The 24642-nt window shown below is 43.8% G+C and overlaps 1 protein-coding gene across 1 annotated transcript; it reads left to right on the top strand.

Moving 5' to 3' along the window:
* The first annotated feature begins 6481 nt into the window (after window positions 1–6481).
* her3 (hairy-related 3) lies at window positions 6482–7548 on the top strand. The gene is made up of 4 exons (XM_067412513.1): window positions 6482–6576; window positions 6671–6766; window positions 6921–7002; window positions 7109–7548. Exons 1-4 carry the CDS (start codon window positions 6523–6525, stop codon window positions 7546–7548), a joined length of 672 nt encoding a protein of 223 aa, XP_067268614.1. The 5' UTR covers window positions 6482–6522.
* Window positions 7549–24642: the final 17094 nt, after the last annotated feature.

The raw sequence follows: 24642 nt of genomic DNA, 5'->3' as shown, positions 1-24642 counted from the left end.
GCATCTGCGCTGACGACTGTGGGCTTTGTGACATCATAGAATGCTAATACGGGAGCTTCTGTGATTAGACGCTTGACCTTTTCAAAGGCCTCTTCTTGCACAGATCCCCAGCACCATACTGCCTCTCTCTTCAAGAGCTCGTTGAGAGGTCGAATAACCTCAGAAAGATGAGGAACATACCTGCCTAGGTAATGAATCATTCCTAACATTCTCCTAAGGTCTGAGATGTTCTTCGGCTTTTCAAGATGTGTGATGGCTTCGATTTTGGCTGTGTCTGGGCGTATGCCCTTCTTGTCTATGACATGCCCCAGGTACCTGAGCTGACTCTGCCGTAACATGCACTTTTCCTTGTTCAGCTTTAGACCAGCCCGGTCAATGGCTTCCAGAGCTCTCTGCAGTCGCTGCTCGTGTTCCTCTGGAGTGTTGCTGAATACTAAGATATCGTCCATGAAAACTGCAACTCCTTCCAGGTCTTTGAGGATCGTCGACATTTCCCGTTGGAAGATTTCGGGTGCGCTGGTGATCCCGAAAGGTAGCCTGCGGAAGAAATATCTTCCAAAAGGAGTAATGAATGTCGTTAACTTAGCACAGTCCATATCCAGTGGTAGCTGCCAGAAGCCACTAGCTGCATCAAGAAGTGAAAAAACTTGGGCATGTGCTAGTCTAGGAAGGATGTCATCAACCGTTGGCAGCACAAATTTCTCTCTTTTTACAGCTTTATTTAGCTGTTTTAGATCAACACAAATTCTGATTTGTCCGGTTTTCTTCGGAACAGCCACCATAGGGGCACACCACTCAGTAGGCTCAGTGATCTCCTCAATGACACCACATTGTACCATTCTCTCAAGCTCTGCTTTGACCTTTGAAAGTAAGGGAATGGACACCCGTCTTGCAGTATGCACACTGTATGGTACAGCATCCTCTTTTAGGCAGATTTTAATGGGTTTTGTCTTTACTAACCCCAGTTCAGAAAAGGAAATAGGTTGAAGCTCTTCCAGCATCTTAACTAAACCCATCGCACTTGCTGTATCACGACCAAGGAGATTATTTACATGGGGACCAGTCACCACGAATGCTTCAAAACTATACTGTTTATCTTTAAAGGTAGTCATAGCTTTGAACTGTCCTCTGCAGTGCAATGTTCCCCCTGGGCTCTCAAGTTTCACATTAACTTTGTTAAGTTCTGGTTTATTCTTCAAAATAGAGAAGGTTTTATCAGAAATTACACTTATGTCTGCACCTGTATCTATTTTAAAGTCAATGTTTGAGCCATGAATTGGGAGTGTGACCATCCATGCTCCACTTTTATCATCAATGTGAGTTAACTCACCCAGGAAATGTGTGACGTTACTGCCCTCTTGTGGTTTGCTGACATCATGGATTTCTCGGGTTCTACAAACTGCAGCAAAATGACCCCTTTTCCTGCATTTGCGGCACTCAGCACTTTTTGCTGGACAAATTTCCCCTTTTCCATGATTTCTTCCACATCTTTTGCATTTCCACTCATTAACATGCTCCGTCTGATTTACTTTCGAGCCACGGTGCTGTCTGACTCTCTCACTATAGTGAGTTTTTTTCCTGGTGCCGGCCACCTCGCTGATTTGAGCACTAACACTGGCAGCTTGTTCATTAACATGGCCACGGACTTGTTCTGACTGCCTCACAAGCTCTACGGCGTTTCTGAGAGTCAAGTCGGGCATTAACTGAAGCTTTTCTGACAGTTTTCGATCCATAATCCCAATCACGAGTCTGTCGCGAATATTTTCGTCTTTAGCAGCGCCAAAGTCACATGTGTTCGCTAGCTCGTGGAGGCTACGGATATATTCCTCGGCCATTTCACCTGGCTTTTGAGCCCTCATGTGGAATCGAGCACGCTCGTGAATAACGTTAACTTTCGGTACAAAGTAGTCATCGAGCTTACTTATTACCGTGTCATAGTCCTCTCTTTCTTCCTCTCCGAACGTAAATGTCTGATACACATGTTCAGCTTCTTTTCCCATCGAATAAAGCAGCGTACAGACCTGGACTTCAGCTTCTTCTTTGTCCAGTTTGGTGGCTATCCTGTAGCGGCGAAATCTCTGACGCCATTCAGGCCATCGTTCGGGGTGACCAAAATCAAAACTGTCCGGGGGCTGAAACTTTGCCATGGTGATAATGACTCTCCACTTCTGACACCATGTGATGTATCAATAAATCGACATCATTCTTTAACGTGTACGCTTTATTAACATCAGAGTTTGGTGGAACATACATGCAACATTGACAGCATGGGTACTGGACTGCACTTCTTCAGTTGCCCAACACTTCACTCAACTCTTGGCAAGCACTTGGTCGCCACCCAATGGACAAGGGACATATTACATATAAAACATTGAACAGTTTTATATCACAGTAATTACAATAATTAGGTAATAACTAGGCACTAACCCTAAACCTAGCCCTAAACCTAACCTTAACTAATGTATTACACTGTAAAAACATCTAAGTGCACGTACTGCAAAATACAGCGCCCTTGATCATTATTAAGATTTTTTAAATCCTTTAATAAATTTGCAAAAGTATAGCATATGACGAGCGGGAAAGGCCACAGTGGGATACCAGTCACCATGACGATATGCTTATTAGAGAGGTAAATTGTCACTTTGTTCTCTTATTGAGACCTCTGCTGTGCGGAACCGAAGGATGAACCGTGAAACCAGAGACGAATAGTTCCAATGGTACGTCGCAGCATAGCATTGCAGATTTCATACTAATTTTCTCTGAAGGAAAAACTCATGCCACCCACGCGACACAGTGGGAATTCTTTTCTTTTTTTTCTGATTACAACAATTAGGATTTTTTTTTTACAGTTTACACAAAGATAATACAGGAACCAATAAGACAAAGTAAGACAAGTAGGCTACAAATAAACGAAATGTTAAAACTCAAACACACATACGTTGGGTTTCAATGTTTTATGGGGACTTTCAATAGACATATTGACTATTAAACTGTGGAAACATCTAAATGATGAAAAAAAAATTTACACGCAAGTTTTACGCACCTAAATAAATAAATAAAATATTTTCTTTTTAACAAAGATCAAAATTTTTAATGAAAGAATATGGTTCTTAAAATCAATACTTCATCGTGATAATTCAATCATTCAAGATTCGCTGTTACATTTCATCTAAAAACAGGGCCCACAAGTCTTTTGTTCTTATACAAATTTGTTGCTTATTCTGAGAGGTAAATGGCAGATGCTTTGCAACTCAAAGAGCCTCAATAGACAAGATTTGGTACTTAACAATGTGAGAAGGTATTTGTCTTTAGTTTTTGAATGAATGGCTTCACAAAAGCTTCCATCCTTCGCTGGGTTAAGTTACTATGCTCTAAATTAATTCAGCCCTTAAGAATCCACAAAGCAACGTTAATGTGCCCCTCTGTCTTTTTACCTCAGACAGTAACCTAACTGCACACAGCCAAACACAAGACCGTGGACGCCTAGCTATAAGTCAAAGTAAAGACTTCTCAAAGACCTGCGGCCTAGAAATTCATATTATACAATATTTGATCATATATTGTTGCGTGGTGTTAAATGCTTTGTAATATTGCATGAAGAAAAACCAGTACAGGAGTAGCTATTCCTATTTATAGCATGGAGTTTATAAGATATTGGTATTATGACATTATATTTTGTGGGAATCTTTAGAATTTAAACTAAACATATAATGTATCTGTTCCTTGTAAAAATACAATAGGCCTACAAAAATAAAAAAATAAAAAATGTATTAGACACAACGAATGAAAAATATTTCATCCCATTAAAGCCTTTGTATTGTGCTAACAATATTTTTGTTTTTTTGTTTTTCTGGGTTATATTTTTTGTTGACTGTTATATCCAGCAAAAGACATCCGCTGAATTTCTTTTACCGCCATGGTTTTTGTATTTACATGCTAACAATGAATTGCAGCCCTTTGGAAAATGAACGTTTATTGCAGTAATTGTATAATTGCTTCACTAATTGTTGTTAACAAGGCATATAATACTTCAGTCACTACGGGATCGCGCGCATGATAAAAGGCAGTTAGGGTTAATCAGTTACAGATGGAGAAAAGTAAAAGCACTTCCAAGCTTTTGATAAACATGCGCTTAACCTTTATTGCAATCGGTTATTATGCAAAACTCAAGCACGGATTGTTCCTTTATTGTTTCTGACAAAGTGGAGAAAACGGCGAAACCTCTATAAAACCAATGGCAATAAAGAGGTTTTTCCATCTAAGAACTGCTATGCAAATATTCTTTCTTTCATTTGATCTAAAGTTAATAGACTTTGGTACAATCGACTAAATAGGATTATTTGCTTTTGAAAAGTAGGCTAACTGTTAACTGTACAAATGTGTTGCTTCTGAGCGTGTGACTGACGTGTAAATCAGTCACAAAAGAGAACTGATTTGCTCCGATTTCATACTGATTTGCACCATGTTACGCTGTGAAAAGAGAAACACGGCAAGCGTTTTGAACCATTTTTTTGGCCATTACAAACAAGTGAATCTCAAATGCTTGTAGCCTAGATAAGAAACGTGTAACTGTGAACCTGTCTCTTAGTATGTTAGCCCAACATTTTTTAAGTAGGCTAAAAAATTAAAATTAAAATACGGAACAGCAGAAAAAAATAGCCTACCATTAAGCACTGTTTTCTTTGTTCTTTTTCTTTAATATATATATAAATTAATATATATATATATATATATATATATATATATATATATATATATATATATATATATATATATATATATGCTTTATGCTAAGATCTATGCAATATTATTGTTTTATAAAGAGAACTCAGACAATAGACTTAGATATACAATAGAACTGAAAGATCAATCGCTACTCTATACATATATAAACTGTAGTGTTTTTCATTGCATTCTAAAGGCTCTTGACCGGAGCTGCTGAAATGGTAATGTGATTCAATCCCGGTGTCACGTCATTTGTTTCCTCTGTATAAATACACCTATTGTATGGTGAGGCAGTCTCAAGTGAAAAAAAGTCTTAAATCTATCAATGGACATTCATTCATCCTGTCGCGTGTCATGCGTTTGAAGTTATTCTGCCTTTCTTACTGCGCATGTGCAACAGGGTATTGTAATTTGTGAAAGAAAAATGTCATTGCTCTGACATATGTCTATATTTTTTAACGCACAAAATAAATGTAACCGAAAAGGTAGTTTGAATTGTGAAATGAACAATCTATGCAGGCATTTTTTCACCTAGCCTAATTGTTCACAACCATTTTAAAAAAATGTATTAAATGTGAAACTATATTTTTTTCACACAGTGGAAACTATAGTGGCTTCACTTCAAAATGTTCTTCATTTCTATTAAAACCCTGTACGACATTCCCAAGGACAAGCCCTATTGATAGGGAAGTGTGGAAAATCAGGCAGATAGGGCCTCGGACAGGAGGCGTTCCTCTAATTCTCCTCGCTCTGCTTCTTTGAGGAGAGCATCTGTGAGAATTCCACTTTTCTTTGAGACCATGTAGGCCTATGTTATCAAGGGAAGCTTAAAACACGTAGAGCTCTACTTGTAGCATGGCCATCTGTACAGGACACCAAATAATATTATGCGTTTGGACAGTTGTAGAAAATGTTGCTTTAGTTTGTAGAATCCTGACATTTTAATTTAGCAATGGAAAAGGTTCCCCTTCCTTATTGGCAGAAAATTGCCACGTTGTGAAGACATGGAAAAGATTTCCACGGTGCTGCCTGTCCCACATGGCGTGAAACTTGAAGAGAAAGGAATGAATAGTCGGAGCTAATTCCTCTACAGCTCGTCTGGTTCTTTGTAAAGTTTTCCATTTTACGGTGCTTCTATGCAACTTTCTAAACTCTGCAACTCTCTATTTTCACCCCACACGACGTTTTAGGCCAGTGCGTATTTGTTTATATCTAAATTAAAACATTTAAAATAAATATAAACATTTAATAAAATATTTAAAATGTCTCGTTAAATAATCATAAGCGCTAGTCCAAGTATTGAAGTCAATTTTAATATAAATTAGGTTGGCAGGTGACTGTAAAAATAAAATCCTATACTTCCTATATAATTCATAAAAGAAGTCCTATACTTAATGATGCCAATATACAAGTAGCCTAATGCAAAATAAGTAATCTTATTTTCTCTTAATTTTCTTCTGATTGCATAAAATAGAAGTCTCGTGGTTTATTAAAAACAAGTAGGCCTAATATCAAAATCACTCTCAAGCTTTTTCTTGTTTTGTTCTTCTCTGTTTTTTTTTTTTTTCTTTTTTTTTTTGAGAACAAAAGCACAACCAGGCAAAAATCAACTTCATGCTGATTGGGTGTCCAGAAGAAACTTGTTGGATGTTCTTTTTTCGTCACCGATGATGTGAGCAGTCCATTGAGATGTTAATTGAGTCTTTCTTTATAAAGTAGGATACTAGACAGAATTCCTTCACTCCAACACAAGGAAGTCTGATAATTAATCTGGGTATTACTGGGCATTGGAGAACAATGGCTGCAGCATCAGATAGCGTGGTAACGGCAAAAACTCAATTCGTTAAAAAGGTGATTATGATTTTTTTGGCTGGAAATTGTAAAACTTATTTAACAGTGTATATTTATTGTATTTGAAATCTAAGAAAACGATTTTGTATTTCAGGTTTCCAAACCGCTGATGGAGAAGAAAAGAAGGGCACGTATCAATAAATGTTTGAATCAATTGAAAAGCCTCCTGGAAAGCGTCTGTTCAAACAATGTAAGAAACATTTAAATGAATTTAAAGTTATTTGAAGGTATTAAAGTGGTTTAGATTATAGGCCTTTTCAAATTCTAATATTTTTTTCAAATAATTGAAAATCAAATTACTCAAATTATTTTTTTTAAAATCTACTTATCATTGCATTTTTCAGATCCGCAAGCGAAAACTGGAAAAGGCTGACATTTTGGAACTGACGGTGAAACATCTGAGGCATCTGCAAAACAGCGAAAGAGGTGCGTGTTCACTTTCATCGAATAAAGTAATCCCCCCAACATGATAGACTATCTAAAAAGTGTATTGAAAAACAATAGGCTAACTAAATATTTTCTCTCAATACAGGAATACAGACCACAGTTTGTGACTCTGCTGAATATCACACTGGCTACAGAAGTTGTCTCACTAGTGTCAGTCGTTTTCTTCTGGCGTCAGACACAGACAGAGATTCCCGTTTCACCATGCTAACAAATCTTACGAGCGATTCTCACCACACCAGAGTTCCTGATTTCACCGCGGAAAGCGACCGCGCACCGATCCTTCCACCAAGTACACTACAGCGATCACATTCAGTTTCTCTTAAAACAGACGCACCGTATTCCAATCTGCAGCAAACCTGCTTTATGCCGAAGATGACTGAGGTTTGTGATATGAACAAAATATCATTCGACACACAGGTTGGGGCCTCTGGATCCAAGAAGCTAAAAAGCATACACTTCAGTCTAAAAAATACAAAGGTTGATGAGTGCTGCAGTTTGAAACAGAATTATTGGCGGCCTTGGTAAATGTGTCTAATTTCAGATGTAATTGTTTTACTTTTAACACTTGTACTTATAAAGTAGCTCTATTCCTTGCTTCTCATGCACTGTATGTAGATCCTTTTTTTATGAATTACAAATGCCTATTTTAGTAATAAAAGACTACAACAATATGCTTATTTGTGAACAACATTCATTGTGTAGATGTCAAGTCTATTTTTAATCTCCCAGCCAAGAACATTTCCAAGTAGGCTAACCAACACGTAAAACCGCTTGTAACCAACAACCAATACCATGCATCGGTTTACATTCTATGTTAACTGATGTATTACATTAGAGGGACAAGCTTGTCCAAGCTCTTCCCGAATTTGTTTATGAATTAATGACATTACGTGGGATATGGGTATAGGGGAGAGCGGTGCACAACACTTAATGACTTTCTCGGTTTGTTTAAATCTATTTTTCCCACATTAATTACACACGTCTAGTTTGTGATTGTGTTTCATTAATACAGTGCATATGTATTTCTTGATTTACCCCGAAAGAATGGAAGTGAAATGTGACAACATGTCCCATGTGGACTAGGCCTACATTGTTTCATTTGAGGGGCACATTGTAACATGACGATATTACCGCTTAACATGTTATCTAATAAAACAAAAATATCCAAGACAAACAAAAATATTTGGTCAAAATACATTTTTGAGTTTGACAACAAACACACCACAGAACAAAGATATATAATATAGTTCAAAACATAATAATAATACATAATTTCTGAACATTTAAATTAACATCGTTATTCACCTTTTTCCTCATGGTTTCTCAATAGAATTCATAAAAGTATGGAATATAATAGCATTTTTCTCACAGGGGCTCATTGTAACACAGTGTGAAAACATGTCCCACCTGCACATGGGATTTTAACAAAGATAGTGTCTTCTGCAGCAATTAAGAACGATCTCATCTGAAAGGGTGATTCTGAAATCCACTGCCACTTAAATAAATAACCTAATTAAATTCATAATCAAAGCCTTAATCAATATTTATCTTCCATTATTTTTATAATGATTCTTTCCAGTTATGATTTTGCTGTATGTTTCTTGTTTGCTAAAATGTCTTTCATTTAATGTATTATATTTTATTTATTTTTTAATTTTTTTACTGAAACACTAAAGAGTCAAGATGAATATTGTCTGTACCTCTCACTGAGAGAAAGCACATGTTACAGTATGCTTTGGAGAAATGTGTGTGTGTGTGTGTGTGTGTGTGTGTGTGTGTGTGTGTGTGTGTGTGTGTGTGTGTGTGTGTGTGTGTGTGTGTGTGTGTGTGTGTGTGTGTGTGTGTGTGTGTGCGTGCCAGATCTGTGCAGGCCTAATGTTGGATGGACATTTCTGCAGACAACGCCAGACTTGAAGATGCTTTTCTGTGGCCTATAAGGTCACTGTGATGTAATTCTGGTTATAGGGCGGTGACTTGTCTACCTAGTTTGGCCAAATGTGCTCCTATCTGTCTATGTGTGGAAATTTGCTTACATTGCATTTTATCAGAGCCAATCAGAATGACGTGGATAGACCTTGAAAACAGTATAACTGTTGGGACAATTTTATAGGATGGGGCGAACCGACGGTGAGAGAGGGAGCGCGGCCTACAAACTCATTGTGAGACTTGAAGTGGGCTTCTGCTGTTGAAGCTGCAAACTATTCTTAAGTAAATGGTTCTTTAATTAATTGCAATCCAGACTCTTTGTTTTAATTTTTCACTACTGGTCTTGGGTCATCTTGGGTCATTAAACCCTACAGATGTAATTTTCTTTCTAATATTATCAATATTATATGTAAAGAGGTATTAAGGTATACAGAGGTATTAAGCTGATGTGCCATACAATGAAGTTGTTGGAAAGAGTAGTGGAAGCAAGACTAAGGGGAGAAGTGGACATTTGTGCAGCAGCAGTATGGTTTCATGCCAAGACAGAGCACTACAGATGCATTATCTGCTTTGAGAATGTTAATGGAGAAGTACAGAGAGGGTCAGAAAGAGCTGCATTGTGTCTTTGAAGATTTAGAGAAAGCATATGACAGAGTGCCAAGAGAGGAGCTGTGGTATTTTACGAGGAGGTCTGGAGTGGCAGAGAAGTATGTAAGAGTGGTACAGGATATGTATGAGAGCAGTAGGACAGTGTTAAGGTGTGCCGTAGGTCTGCAGGGACTGCATCAAGGATTGGCTCCGAGCCCTTTCTTGTTTGCGGTGGTGATGGACAGGCTGACAGATAAGGTCAGACAGGAATCTCCATGGACTATAATGTTTGCGGATAACATTGAGATCTGTAGTGAGAGCAGGGAGCAGGTGGAGGAAAGTCTAGAGAGGTGGAGGTTTGCTCTGGAGAGAAGAGGAATGAAGGTTAGTCGCAGCAAGACAGAATACATGTGTGTGAATGAGAGAGAACCAAGTGGAACAGTGAGGTTACAGGTAGAAGAGGTAAAGAAGGTGCAGGATTTTAAGTACTTAGGGTCAACAGTCCAGGGCTGCATTTCCTGATAACGTTGTCTCTTAGCGCGCTATGAAGACTCTAAAGGCATAACTATATACCAGAAGGTATACCATTTCTAGGTGTGACCCCCGAACTATACCTTAGGAGGTCGCTTAAGGTAAACCTTCTTAAGTGCGACGTTAGCAGGTGCTGTCCGTGGCGGTGGTGCTGAATTGGCTTACATCGATGGCTCAAGAATCGATTATTTACTCTATGCTGGGGCTTTCACTGCGTTATGCGGAAAAAAAGTATGTTCTTTATAAAATAAGCACTTCAGAAATAGTTGATCTTTCATTTATCAAACAGAATTGCACCTAAATTTTGCATAATTCTGAAATGAGTGCACAAACCAGCAATCTCATGCTCAACCGCATGAGCATCACGCGTTATTTAAATTATTACAACATATTTTCCATAGTGTCTTGATTTACTCCACAACCTTGGGATGATTGCCCATGCAGCAGCTGCATCACAGTATTGTGTAAATAACTAATTTATATTATTAGATGGCCTAGTCAATAAAAATGCAACACGCAAAACATATAATCAGCTGCTACTATATGGCGGAGAAAAAAGAAAGAAAGAGAAGAGCAGCAGCTGATTTTAGGGCTGAGGGCGTAGCTGTGTCTCGACAAAGTTGGTCCAACAAGATCTAAAAGCTGCTGAATTTGCTTTCGTGGAAAGCAAAATTTATTTTTAATAGCAGCTTCTGACATGGTAGCCAGGGAACTAAAGTTTTCACGTATGAAATAGTGCACATACACTAAATGGCTCCGCAGACAGCGCAGTCTTTCATTTAGCACAATTCTATTCACTGCCTCGCTGCCAAAGTTTGACTAAATTCTCTCCCACAATCATTCCCTTCAAATAGGCTCCTAAGCCTTTCCTGTCTAATGGTTTTCCAGCTGATGTACCTTTGGATAATATCATTAAAAAGCTAACAACCATTAGTGTTTGTAATGAATTTTTTTATGACAATTTTAAGCCTTGCATAAAAAATAAATAAAAAAAACACACACAAAAAATTCAACTAGCCTAATTGAGCACTGGGTGTATATTACAACTTCAGAATTATATTCGTATAGACTGACATATAAAGAAGCTTTTTGCACAGTGGTGGCCACTAGTGGAATGAACTGTTAATAGTGATAAGGTATAGCTAAGAGTGGTCCAGACCAACCTTACAAAAGTATGACTTAAAGAAGGTATTCTTAACTAAGTTCGTTTCGGGAAACACATATTAACATTAAGGGATACCTTAAGGTATAACTTAAGAATGACATAGAGTTAAGATGGTTTTGGGAAATGCGGCCCAGGTTGAGATGGTTTGGACATGTTCAGAGGAGAGAGAGTGAATATATTGGTAAAAGGATGCTGAGGTTAGAGCTTCCAGACAGAATATCGAGAGGAAGACCAAAGAGGAGGTTTATGGATGTAGTGAAGGAGGACCTGAAACGACCGTGTAGTCGGTCTGAGAGAAGAGGATACAGAGGATAGGACTAGATGGAGGCAGATGATTTGCTGTGGCGACCCCTGAAGAGAACAGCCAAAAGAAGAAGACATGTAAAGAAGTTCATAAAGTCATTACTGCTGTGCTGTTTATGAACACCAGGAGTTGAAGCTTTGTTTTTGGTTTATTTTATCTACTGTATCGAATAAATATGGACTTTCTGTATGCAATCATGCTCTCTTTCCACGAAGTTCGAAAACCTCTAGTTTTGTTTTCTTCCAGCTGCACTTCATTTTTCTGGCTGCTGTTTTAAGAGCCTGGGTGTACTTGTCAAGAAAGGCACAACAAATAAAAAAAAACATAACTATAAATTAAGCAAACAAGTGTGCTACTGTTACATAATTAAACCATTGAAATGTCTTACCTGACCAGCAGAAAAAAGCTGTCTCAGCATCCATTTTGAACCCCTTAAAAACACGGAGTTCACGCTACCTTTCAAAAGACCTTGTTTTCTCATGGGCCAGTTGCAGTCTTTTTTTCTGTAGCATTTTACAAGGGGTGATCTCTATTTGTCACTGGTGATTGACGTTTGAACCTTTATGGATCTGCCATCATATTAAGTTTAATTATAACAAGTGCATGTGCCCTTATGTAAAAAAAAGTCTGTTGAATAAAAAGCTTTACAGACAAAACAGATTGTGTTGTGGTTGTCGTAATCCCTATTTCATGATGTTACATCTCAACCCTGTGAATATCCCAATGTTACATCTTGTTTTTACAAATTGTAACATTTCACTCCTTGTAATTGAAACTAAACAACACATTTTCTTTCTGTCCTGAAAAGATAACAGCTACGTCATTTAATAGCTGACACTTTTAATTAGTTTTAATCCCATTTTGAACACACTGGATTAAAATAACTCCAAGATACAGATAGAAATATCAAAAATGTTATAACCATTCCAGGTCCCCCCTACACAACACAAGCACAGTATCGTATCTGTGAATCCCTGCAAATGTAGCCAGACACAAACATAAATCTGTTTTTGGTACGCAACATGATTTCAATGAGGAAAAAAAAATATTTGTGGTGTTTTCCTGCTTAAAATAGGACACTTTAACAATAGCAATAAAAAAATTCATAATTGTTGTATTTATTAATTTTTTTAAAGTCTGTTGCCTCAAGGCAACATTGTACCACAACGGACAAATTGAAACATTTTACATTTTCATGCAGAAAATATAAATATATTTATTGAAAACATACATTTCTTTAACCAGACACCTCAACAAGCACATTTGTTCAGTTTATAATGTATTACAAATTTCATTTTTAATAAAAAGTAACATTTCAAATTCAGCTGCTGTTCTCAGGCAAGATTGTACCATTGTGGAACACAAATGGTACCAAACCATTACATCAAACCATCTCATCAAGTTATAGCATCAAGTTATCACATTAAGTTATCATATCAAATGATCATATCCATCTTCATCCTCATCTCCATCTTTGAGCTCACCCTCACTCACTCCCTGCCGGATTGTCATTATGACCCCATCTTCCTCATCACATGACTCCTCATCTTCACCCTCATCAGTTGTGTTTTATTTGCCGTTGCCTGTGTATATGTCATCTTTTTTGAGTGCTATAGAAAATGGTCAGATCATAATATGTGCAGTTGTAGTATGTGTATTACTATTTTTATACACGCATTACAATATTGTTCAAAAATGCAAATATATTTTGAGAATAACAACTCTTTTCCTTACAAATGTACTATATTTGTATCCAACCTATATTGTCTGGTAAGGTCTTTGCAATTCCATTATGGTAGAATGTTGCCTTGAGGCAACACACAGTTCCCTATATCGAGGGAACTCAACACTGCGTCGTCGAGTGACGACACTCTGGGAACGCCCCCAGCGTGACGGCTCTGAAGTATGAATGAAATCAGCCACCAATCCGATTGGTGCAACGTCGTGACGTAACCGGCGACGGCGTACGCGGAAGCTATAAGAAGGCGCCGCCCCAAACAACAGACAGTCTTTGCTCTTCAGCGAGGCGCTCTGTGTGAATATTGTTTGTCTATTTACTGTTGTCTGTCTGATTATCAGTCCCTCTCTGAGAAAGCATGGCAAGCGAGCAGTTTAGAAGGTGTGTTCATCCGTGCCCGCGCTTCATTACGGGCTCGGACACACACCAGCTGTGTGTGCAGTGTCTCGGAGCGCAGCACGCTCAGGCGGCGCTTGAGGGTGCCGCCTGCAGCGAGTGTGAGAGGCTGCCGCTCCGGGTGCTGCGCTCACGGCTGGCCGTCTTCACCGAAGGCGGTCAGGCTCGCGAGCCCCGTGGGTCTGGTCCCGCGTCTGTTGAGGCAGCGCGGCGGCGTAGATCCTGGGGCTCACAACTGGATCTCGCGACGGGAGGCGGGCATGCTGAGGCATCTTCCCAATCCTCGTCCGATGATTCAGACGCTCTTCCGCCTCGTGAGGAAGCCCGCGCTGCGGCTTCTTCCCACGAGGTCGATAACCCAGTGCTGATGCTGTCTGATTCCGAGGGATCAGATCAGTTCAGCCTGGAGGCGGGCGGAGTGCAGGTGAATTCACCTCTTCACTCTCCCGCTCAAGAAGAGCTGGTGGACGTGCTGACACGTGCTGTGGCCAAACTCAGTATCGACTGGCCACAGGAAGAGGTGGAAGTCCAGCCTGTGAGCAGGTTGGATGGACGCTTCTTCAAAAAGCGTGCTCAGCCGCCACGCAGGGGCTTGCCGTTTTTCCCGGATTTGCACAATGAGTTGTGCAAATCATGGGGAAAACCATACTCATCGCGCCTATCGACACCCCCAGTTCTTGACTTCGGGTGTGTCGTGGGTGCGGCTGAGGCTGGTTATGGGACGCTGCCTCGCGTCGAGGAGGCACTAGCGAGCTATCTGTCTCCCGAGGCAGCAGCGTCCCTGAAAGCCCCTGTCCTGCCCACCAAGCCATGCAGGGACACGTCGTCCCTGGTGGGCAGGGCTTATCGAGCGGCCGGTAGAGCTGGTAGTTGCCTGCACACCATGGCGGTACTGCAGGCATACCAAGCTGAGCTCCTCAAAGAGCTCGATGAGGGAGAGGGTCCGTCTCCGGACGATATTACAGAGCTGCGGAAAGCTACCGACTTGTCTCTCCGCGTCACCAAAGAGACGGCCCGTGCTATCGGCCGCTCTATGGCTGGCATGGTGTGCGTGGAGAGGCACCTTTGGTTAAACCTGTCGGGGATGAAGGAGAAGGAGAAATCCTTCCTTCTGGATTCCCCGATAGCTCCTGTGGGTCTCTTCGGCGACGCAGTCAATAGCGTTGTCGAGAGATTCCAGGAGGTGAGGAAACAGTCGGCGGCTTTCCGGCAGTATCTCCCTCGCCGCCAGGGGCCTCCTGTAGCCAGCAGGGAGGTCTCTGGTGGCCAGTCCCGGCCCTCCACCAGCGCCCACAGACAGGCGCAAAAGGAGAGCGTCGCTTCCCGCGCCCCTCCCGAGGGAGCCTGGCAAAGGAGGCGACGTTCTCGCCAGAAGTCTTCTAAGCCGAAGGGCGACTTGAGGGAAGTCCTTCAGGCGAAGAAGGCTTCTGGCAAGCGGTCCTAGCTGTGGCGGGATCGCTCAGAGCTGGCCCTCCCGGGGGCGGACGACCGAGGTCGTTCCGAGCCCGCAGCTCTGGGGAAATCGATGTTGTGTTCCCGCCGTTAACAACGCTTCGGGCCTCATCGTTTTCCCGCGTACGTGCGCTGTCCCAGCCGCCTCGAAATCGACCTGCGGCGGGGCAGCGAATGCGTGCGCACACCGAAAATCCTCCCCGACTAAGCTCTGCCGGGTGGCCGCTTCAGGGGGTCGGGCAGGGGGTTCGGTGGGTACCAGAGACCAGCCTCGAGAGGCTGGTTCCCCTAGTAGAATATATCGGCGCATGGATGTGCCTCCCGAATATTTCTGCTTGGGTCCTGAGTACAGTGGGAAGGGGGTACAGATTGCAGTTCAGAGTTCCACCACCGAAGTTCAGCGGGGTGGTCTGGACTGTGGTCCCCCCGGCCCAGAGGCAGGTTATGGAACAAGAAGTACAGTCTCTGCTGGTCAAGGGGGCGATAGAAAAGATCCCTCCGCCAGACAGGGAGTCGGGCTTTTACAGCCGTTATTTCATTGTTCCCAAAAAGGGTGGAGGCTTACGTCCAATATTAGATCTGAGGTACTTGAATCGGTCTCTGAGGAGATTCAGGTTCAAGATGCTCACAATTCAAATGATCGTGAATCTGATCCAGTTCGAGGACTGGTTCGTCACGATAGATCTAAAGGACGCATACTTTCATGTCTCCATCCTTCCTGCCCACAGGAAGTTCCTGAGGTTCGCTTTCGGGGGCGAAGCGTACCAATATCGGGTGCTTCCTTTCGGTCTAGCTCTTTCCCCTCGCACCTTCACGAAGTGCATGGATGCAGCTCTGGCCCCTATGAGGCTGCAGGGCATCCGTGTGCTGAATTACATCGACGACTGGCTCATTATGGCAAAGTCGCGCGAGATGGCGATTCGGCATCGAGATGTCGTTTTAGCCCATCTCAGGTGCTTGGGGCTGAGACTGAACACGGCCAAGAGCGTGTTGATACCCGCCCAGAGGACTACGTTCCTCGGGGTGGTATGGGACTCAACCTCGATGCGAGCGAGCATGTCTCCCGCACGGGTGAGTTCTATACTGGCGGAGGTCTCAAGGGTGAAGCTAGGCCACAGCCGCACTGTGAAGCAGTTTCAGAGACTGCTGGGACTCATGGCAGCAGCATCCAACGTAATTCCCTTGGGTCTGCTATACATGAGGCCCCTCCAGTGGTGGCTAGGAACCAAGGGGTTTTCCTCGAGGGGAAAACCTTTCCGTATGATCAGGGTAACGCGCAGATGCCTTCGTTCCCTCGTTATATGGAAGGATCCGAGGTTCCTGTCCCAGGGGCCTGTGTTAGGAGCGTTATGTTGCAGGAAGATCCTTTCAACAGACGCCTCCCTCACGGGCTGGGGCGCGGTCATGGAAGGCCGGTTCATGAGGGGTTCGTGGGGACCCCAACATTCCTCCTGGCACATAAATTGCTTGGAAATGTTGGCGGTTTACAAAGCTTTGAGGAGCTTTCTCCCAGACCTTCACGGCCACCATGTCCTGATACGATCCGACAATACGTCGGTGGTATCGTATCTCAATCACCAGGGGGGTCTGAGGTCACGCCCACTATGCAAATTGGCGCTTCAGATCCTCCTGTGGTCCCAGGGGAAACTGTCGTCTCTCAGAGCGATGTATGTCCCAGGGGACCAGAACCAGGGAGCGGATGTCCTGTCGAGGCAGGGGCTGAGGCCCGGGGAGTGGCGGCTCCATCCAGAGGTGGTGGAGGCCATGTGCGAGAGGTTCGGCCCAGTGGAAGTGGATCTGTTTGCTTCCGTAGAAACGACCCACTGCCCACTGTGGTTCAGCCTCAGGCCTCCGGCCCCGTTAGGGCTGGATGCCATGACACAGACGTGGCCGAGGCAGCGTCTGTACGCATTTCCCCCGATCATTCTGCTCCCGGGAGTTCTAGAGCGAGTCCGCCGGGAGGGCATCAGCCTCCTATTAGTGGCACCCCGGTGGCCGTCCCGAGCTTGGTTCTCCGACATTGTGGCACTTCTAGACGGGACCCCGTGGCAGGTCCCTCTGAGGAGGGATTTGCTGTCTCAGGCAGGGGGTGTGATTTTCCACCCCAGGCCAGAGTTGTGGAACCTCTGGGTCTGGCCTCTGAGGGGGCACAGTACCTAGAGGAGGGTCTGCCACAAGAGGTCGTTGAGACCATTCTCAGCTCTAGGGCTCCCTCTACGAGGAAACTGTATAGCCTAAAGTGGAATGTCTTTACTAGCTGGTGTAGAGAAAGGGGGGTGAACCCAGTTGACTGCGCAATCGCTTCAGTACTGGAGTTCCTCCAAGACCGTTTCTCCGCTGGTTTGACCCCATCCACTCTGAAGGTGTATGTGGCAGCCATAGGGGCTTTCCACTCGCCTTTGGAAGGGGGCCCTTTGGGTAGACACCACTTGGTTGTGCGTTTTCTCCGTGGGGCTAGGAGATTGAGGCCTGCGGCTCATCCCAGAGTCCCGGCTTGGGACCTGGCGGTGGTTCTGGAGGGGTTGGCTGAGGCCCCCTTCGAACCATTGGAGTCGGCTGAGGCGAGAAATCTGACCCTGAAGGTAGCATTTCTCCTCGCCATCACTTCTCCGAGGAGAGTGGGGGACCTCCAGGCGTTGGCGGTCACGCCTACTTGCTTGGAGTTTGCCCCGGGCGGGGTGAAGGCTATCTTGCATCCCAGACCGGGCTACGTGCCCAAGGTCCCTTCTTCAGGGATGGGGTCGGTATTTCTTCAGGCTTTTCATCCTCCGCCTCACGCGACGGCAGAGGAAGCTAGGCTGCACCTGCTCTGCCCGGTTAGGGCATTGAGGATCTATCTAGACAGGTCAGCTCAATGGAGGAAATCGGACCAGCTTCTGGTGTGCTTTGGCCCCCCTAAGAAAGGGTTGCCTGCGGCGAGACAGACTATTAGTAACTGGATCGTGCAGACGATAGCCACGGCTTATCGGGTGCGCAATATGCCTTCACCCATGGCCGTGAGGGCTCACTCTACGAGGGGCTTGGCCTCCTCGGTGGCCCTCCTTTCGGGAGCCTCACTTATTGAGATTTGTGAGGCGGCGGGTTGGGCTAATCCACACACCTTTATAAGATTTTATAAGCTGGACCTCCCGGCTACGCCGGGTGCTAGAGTGCTTGCGTCCTGAGTGTGCCTGGGATCCAGCTTCACACCAGGATGGGCGTGTCTTGGTGTGGCATAGTGGGTATTGACGTTCCCAGAGTGTCGTCACTCGACGACGCAGTGTTGAGTTCCCTCGATATAGGGAACGTCTCGGGTTACTATTGTAACCCTTGTTCCCTGAGAGGGAACGAGACACTGCGTCTCGTCGCCACACCTACACGTAGAGCGCTCGCTTCATCGCAAAGGCTGTCTGTTGTTTGGGGCGGCGCCTTCTTATAGCTTCCGCGTACGCCGTCGCCGGTTACGTCACGACGTTGCACCAATCGGATTGGTGGCTGATTTCATTCATACTTCAGAGCCGTCACGCTGGGGGCGTTCCCAGAGTGTCGTCACTCGACGACGCAGTGTCTCGTTCCCTCTCAGGGAACAAGGGTTACAATAGTAACCCGAGACGTTTTTTGTTATTTACTCTAAAACATATAATGTAAAGTTCGTGAAAATATTTATTTACTTACCAGCGATGGTGACTCTTTTCATTGGAGAAAATATGGAGCCATGTGACCTGTGCACGTGTGCTGAAACAGGACACAAACTGAACCCTTTTTTTTTTTGCACTTTCATTGTTTAGTATTTGAGTTCTTCTTGCCTGAGATTGAGGTTTGAACAATAAATTGGTATTTCATTAGATTAAAAATAATCTCAAATAAACCTTGTTGCCTGGAGGCAACACTGTACCATAAGCAGCAACCACTACTACAACTGCATAGTTCCAAGTGTTGAAAATCTTCTCCAAAATGGTGGCTGACTGGCTGCAGTACAGGTGTAAGGAAGTATGGGTGATATGTCTCCCAGCAGTCAGTTATGGCCAAGCCACAGGAACATGACAAAAAGAAAATTTACACGCACAGAATTTGTTTCTGGCACATTTGCTAAAATATGGTCCTGTGCTTTTGTACTCCTACTGATTTAAATGCGAGCTAATTAATTTAGCTTTTTTAACCTTCCATAAATTTGCACACATCCACTCTAAACCATGCTGACAAAAAGACATAAAACTAAATTTTATCCTTTTAGTTAACACAGAACACTTTTTAGACCTCAATTAAACCCATTTTCACGTGGCCAGACAAAAAAAAAACTATTTAGAAACTATTTTAAACTATTTTAAAAGACTATTTAGTTAAAAATACTGTCCATTTAAAGGTCCCGTTCTTCGCGATTCCATCTTTCAAACTTTAGTTAGTATGAAATGTTGCTGTTAGAGCATAAATAATACCTATAAAATTATAAAGCTCAAAGTTCAATGCCAAGCGAGATATTTTATTTAACAGAAGTTCCCTTTCAAAGCCTACAGCGAACAGCCGGTTTCGACCATATGTTCCCTTTCGAGAAAGGTTCCTTGTATTGCGTATGGGAAAAACTCCTTTTCTCGGGAATCTGAAGCAAAGCTTTATTAATAAAGGTATCTATGTAAAGCGCAGTGCAGCTGCACGGCCATAGCCCGGCGCGAGGAGCGCTCTGATTGGCCGGGCCGCGGCAACTGCAGGAACCAATGGGGGCGCTCCAGAGAGACCGCCGAAAAAGGGGGCTTATATTAGCATAAAGGAGGCTATATAAGACCCTGATTCACCATAGGTGTCAGATTTTATCTCCTTCAGCGACACCGTCAAATAGGATCAAGCAAATCAAGCAAACCGCCGTTGAAAAGCAATCAGCATTCCTGCAGCCCTGAGGACGCCGGATTCCCTCCGGGTCTCCGCCTTCAGCCACCTGCGTTCCAGCTGCGGCATCCGGCGTTAAATATCCTTTATTCTGTGTGTCTATGTTGAGTGTTATGTGTGTGTGTGTGTGTGTGTGTGTGTGTGTGTGTGTGTGTGTGTGTGTGTGTGTGTGTGTGTGTTGCCGCTGCAACGCCACATCTAGAGCTCTTGTTCTATGCGAGGACTCTCTCGTTCCGCTGCGCCTCTCTCCTTCTTCTCTCGTTCCGTCGCGCTGAATAGCGCCGCGGAGAGAGAGAATGTTAGAGGACATGAGCAAACTCAAGCCGAAGCTCTCTTCACTCTGCCGCGGCTCTTCCTCACTCTCCCTCTTCTCTCGTTCCGTCGCGCTACCGCCGCGGACAGAGAATACTAGAGTGAATAGGCGAACCCGAGCCGAAGCTCTCGTCACTATGCTGCCGTGCTGAGGAGGAGCCGCGGACAGACAGAGTTTTTCCTTTCTTTTAATCTTCTCTCGTTCCGTCGTGCTACCACCGCGGACTGAGAATACTAGAGTGAATAGGTGAACTCGTGCCGAAGCTCTCATCACTATATAGCCGTGCTGAGGAGGCGCCGCGGACAGACGGAGCTTTTCCTCACTCTTCCTCTTCTCTCGTTCAGTCGCGCTATCGGCGCGGACAGAGAATACTAGAGTAAATAAACTAACTCGAGCCGAAGCTCTCGCCGTGCTGAAGAAGCGCCACGGACAGTGGACAGGGACTACCGCCGTGGACAGAGAATACTAGAGTGAATAGGCGAACAGTGTTGAAGAAGCGCCACGGACAGACAGAGTTTTTCCTCACTCTTCCTCTTCGCTCGTTCCGTCGCGCTACCGCCACGGACTGAGAATACTAGAGTGAATAGGCGAACTCAATCCGAAGCTCTCATCACTATGCTGCCGTGCTGAGGAGGAGCCGCGGACAGACGGAGCTTTTCCTCACTCTTCCTCTTCTCTCGTTCAGTCGCTACCGCCGCGGACAGAGAATACTTGAGTGTATAAACAAACTCGAGCAGAAGCTCTCGCCGTGCTGAAGAAGCGCCGAGGACATACAGAGTTTTTCTCACTCTTCCTCTTCTCTCGTTCAGTTGCGCTACCGCCGTGGACAGAGAATACTAGAGTGTATAAACAAACTTGAACCGAAGCTCTCGTCACATTTTGCCAGAGGCAGCTGTCCTCACTCTTCCTCTTCTCTCGTTCCGTCGCGGACAGAGAATACTAGAGTAAGTTAGACGAGCGAGCTCGGGCTGTTGGGTATGTCAAGAACGCTCTCGCTGCAGCGCCTTCCACGGCGCGCGTTTGCTGACTAGAGCGCGACTTACGTCATAGCACGTGCTCACTTCAGAGCATAGGGGCGTCGGAATATGGCTGCCAAGCTAAGCCTTTTTCACTCTATCACTTCCAGTCCCCTTTATTCAGGCGTTTGGAAAGGTTTTTACACTGTAGACAAAGTGTCCACTACACAGTGTGCACCCCTACATAAGCACTGTTAATTCAGCCCCACAAAATGACAAATAAATCCCGCCATGGCCGGATTACACCATGTAAAGTCAACTAGCCTTATTGCAGTCAACTAGCCTGTGGTCAAACACGCTTGTCTGCACACGCGCTTTCAGTATAGACTAGAGCATAACGGCATTGTGGAATGGCTCCCATACCACCCGCACTTCCTTACATTCTCCCAGTTCCCTTAGTTAAGTGACTGGAGATGAAATATTGCAGTCAACTAGCCTGTGTTAAACACTCTCGTCTGCACACTAATGCTGTGTACGTTTACCCCTGTGGACTCGCACACTGGTTTGCACCGTGGGTATTCTACGTAGGTTGCGCCCACTACACAGTGCGTGCCACTGCACATTGTTTACAACTACACACAAAAGAGCTTTTCTATGTAGGAAATGTGCCCACTTTACAGTCTGCACTCCTGCACCCAAGCACTTTTCACAAAGCCCACTCTCGCACACACAATATAAATGTGAGGCGCGCGCCCACTGCAAAGCCTGCACTGCCAAAACCTAACACTATCCCCACAGTGTTACAAGCAGTGTTACAGCACAAGCAACCGGGTTAACAGACCCCTATTACTAAGCGGCCCACCCCTGAATCTAATTCAACCCCTTGCTTCACGAGCCCAGGCCTGGCAGGCCATTCCTGGTATATAATATTGGGTGTTGAACATATAAAACGAGGTTCTCGCTACAGTTTTGCTCGCAGACCCCCGCGATTCAAGCCGTGGTCGAGCCCTCAGTAAGAAGCAGTGTCAGTCACGTGCTTCTCGCTGAGGTGTTAAAACTGTAAAGGAGAGAGCGGTGGAAACAGTGCACCCGACACTAGCGAGTCAGGTTTTTACTGTTGCTAATTCCTCTTCTCGAAAATGGATGGCGGTCTCAGGCCCATTTTCCAGACATCTGAACAAAGCACTTATGACACGCTCGTTTCAAGATGCTGACGGTGAAACAAATCCTCACGCACATTCGCCCCGGGGATTGGGTTTTCACAATAGATCTGAAAAACGCATACTTTCACGTTCAGATAGCCCCCCCCACTACAGGCCATTCTTGAGATTCGCCTTCGAGGGGCAGGCTTATCAGTACAGCTTACGTCATAAGAACCACCACGTCTTGGTAACGTACATAAAATCGCCAGGGCAGCCGAGATCAGACTCTCTTCACTGCATGGCTAAGCATCTCCTTTTATGGGCAGAGCACAATCTGAGCTCCCTAAGGGTGGCTCACATGCCAGGTATTCTGAATCAGGGTCCGGACATGTTATCCAGAGGACCCATTCCCCCAGGGGAATGGTCCCTTCACCCGCAAACGATTCAGCTCACACAGCACACGCTGCCCAATATTTTTCTCATATTTTTCCCATGTTTGGCCCAGACTCCCTCTATATGCTCCCTCCGATCGCGATGCTGCTACAAACCATCAAAAAAGATCAGGGAGACAGTATCCACAGTGCATTTAATAGCCCCACTTTGGAAGAACCGCACATGGTTCTCCGAACTGATTCAGCTGTCAGACACAGCCCCATGGCCCATTCCGCTGAGGAAATACCTCCTTACGCCGGCGAAAGGGAAGATCTGGCATCCCAGTCCTGAGCTGTGGGCCCTCCACGTATGGCCCATCAACGGGTATCCGGGAACCTCTCTGACAAGTTATGAACACTATTTCGGAAGCTAGAGCCCCCGCTATCTGGCAGCTCTGCTTTGAAGTGGTCAGTGGTTTTCTAATCAGTTTGCTGCGCGAAACATCGACACACACTCATGCGAACTAGCGGAATTGCTTGCTTTCTCCAAGAGCTAATGGGCGTGGGTCGTTCCCCCTCCACACTCAAAGTATATTTCTCCGCCATAGCAGCTAACCACGCTCCGATCGCGGCACATTCACTAGGGAAAAGTGATCTTATTGTATGTTTTCTTAAAGGGGCCAGGAGACCCCCTAGACAAATACTCTAATGAGAGTTAGTTGACATGTAGTTGCAAAGTTACTTATAGTTTAAAGTGGACTATTGAAATAAAGTGTAACCCAATTTCTTAAACAAAGATACCTTTGTTGTTGTTGTTTTGTGTTATGAATAATACTATAAACACTTGTGTGCTAATCTGAAAGCATTGGGTAGGTGATATTGTATAGGCCTACATTAGAAGTAAATAATAATAATGAAGATAAAGTTTTGTGCTGCAAAGGAGCTGCAAATCTTCACATTCATTTTAAATTGTCTTGTCCATACGCGTCATCTACATTTAAATGTTGAATGTGAATCCACACATACACATATACCACATTTTCATCAAATACAGTTCAGTGAAGATTCAAGATGCACTCGCGATTCAAAATTTTGCTTATAGGTCTATGCTTTGTTTATTTCTTACAATCTTTGAATGAAAGAATAAAGTAATGCGAACAAGGAGCATTTATTTATTTTCCCTGTAATCTGGATTTTCTGAGTCTGGTGTGGACAAAACATTCTCATGACATTTCGTCATGGTAAAATAGTGCTCATGGGTTTAGTGTGGATTTAGGTGTGGATCTTTATGTTGAGGTTTTACAGATAAATTGTAGCCTAGATAAATTGAGCTTGTTTGTCAGATTTTACAAAGTCATTTGAAAATGCCAACCCACACAATACTTACAAATTTGTAATTTTTTTGCCCAGCAAAAAAAAGTATGCATGGATTAATCTGGATTAATTGAAAAAGCAACTGCAAGTCATGACTGATCTCACTTTTTCTCTTGTATTGTTGAACATTTTATTTTAAAAGTTTGTAGGCCAGGTAGTAAACCATTGCTTTATAGAACCGGTTGTGCATGCACACAGAAAAAGACCATCCACATACTGCAGCAGCAACGTTTTCTGGATCCAGAAGTTTGTTCTATAATCCTGTCATATGACAAAATGATCTGAATTTAAATTGTATAAATCTGAATTATTTACAAGTGTAATTTAACAAAATTAAATATTATGTTGCATTATACATAGCGCTGAATTTGAATTTTTAAATGTTGAATATAGAACATTTGAAATTGAACACATCTGAAATGTTTTTATGTCGAAATTGTGTGGACATGTATTTTCAAACAGCAGATATTTTGTTCTGAATTAATGGTCTGGAAAAAAAATCA

Source organism: Pseudorasbora parva, chromosome 13 (genome assembly GCF_024679245.1).
Source record: "Pseudorasbora parva isolate DD20220531a chromosome 13, ASM2467924v1, whole genome shotgun sequence".
NCBI lineage: Eukaryota > Metazoa > Chordata > Actinopteri > Cypriniformes > Gobionidae > Pseudorasbora > Pseudorasbora parva.
Note: the sequence above shows the minus strand (reverse complement) of the source record. Positions and strands in the feature narration are given on the sequence as shown.

Bases quoted from the DNA above. Each gene is read 5' to 3' on its own strand.
- her3 (XM_067412513.1), top strand. From the start codon at position 6,523: ATGGCTGCAGCATCAGATAGCGTGGTAACGGCAAAAACTCAATTCGTT. The intron at 6,577-6,670 runs GTGATTATGATT...TTTGTATTTCAG, and splicing joins AAACTCAATTCGTTAAAAAG to GTTTCCAAACCGCTGATGGA. The intron at 7,003-7,108 runs GTGCGTGTTCAC...CTCTCAATACAG, and splicing joins TCTGCAAAACAGCGAAAGAG to GAATACAGACCACAGTTTGT.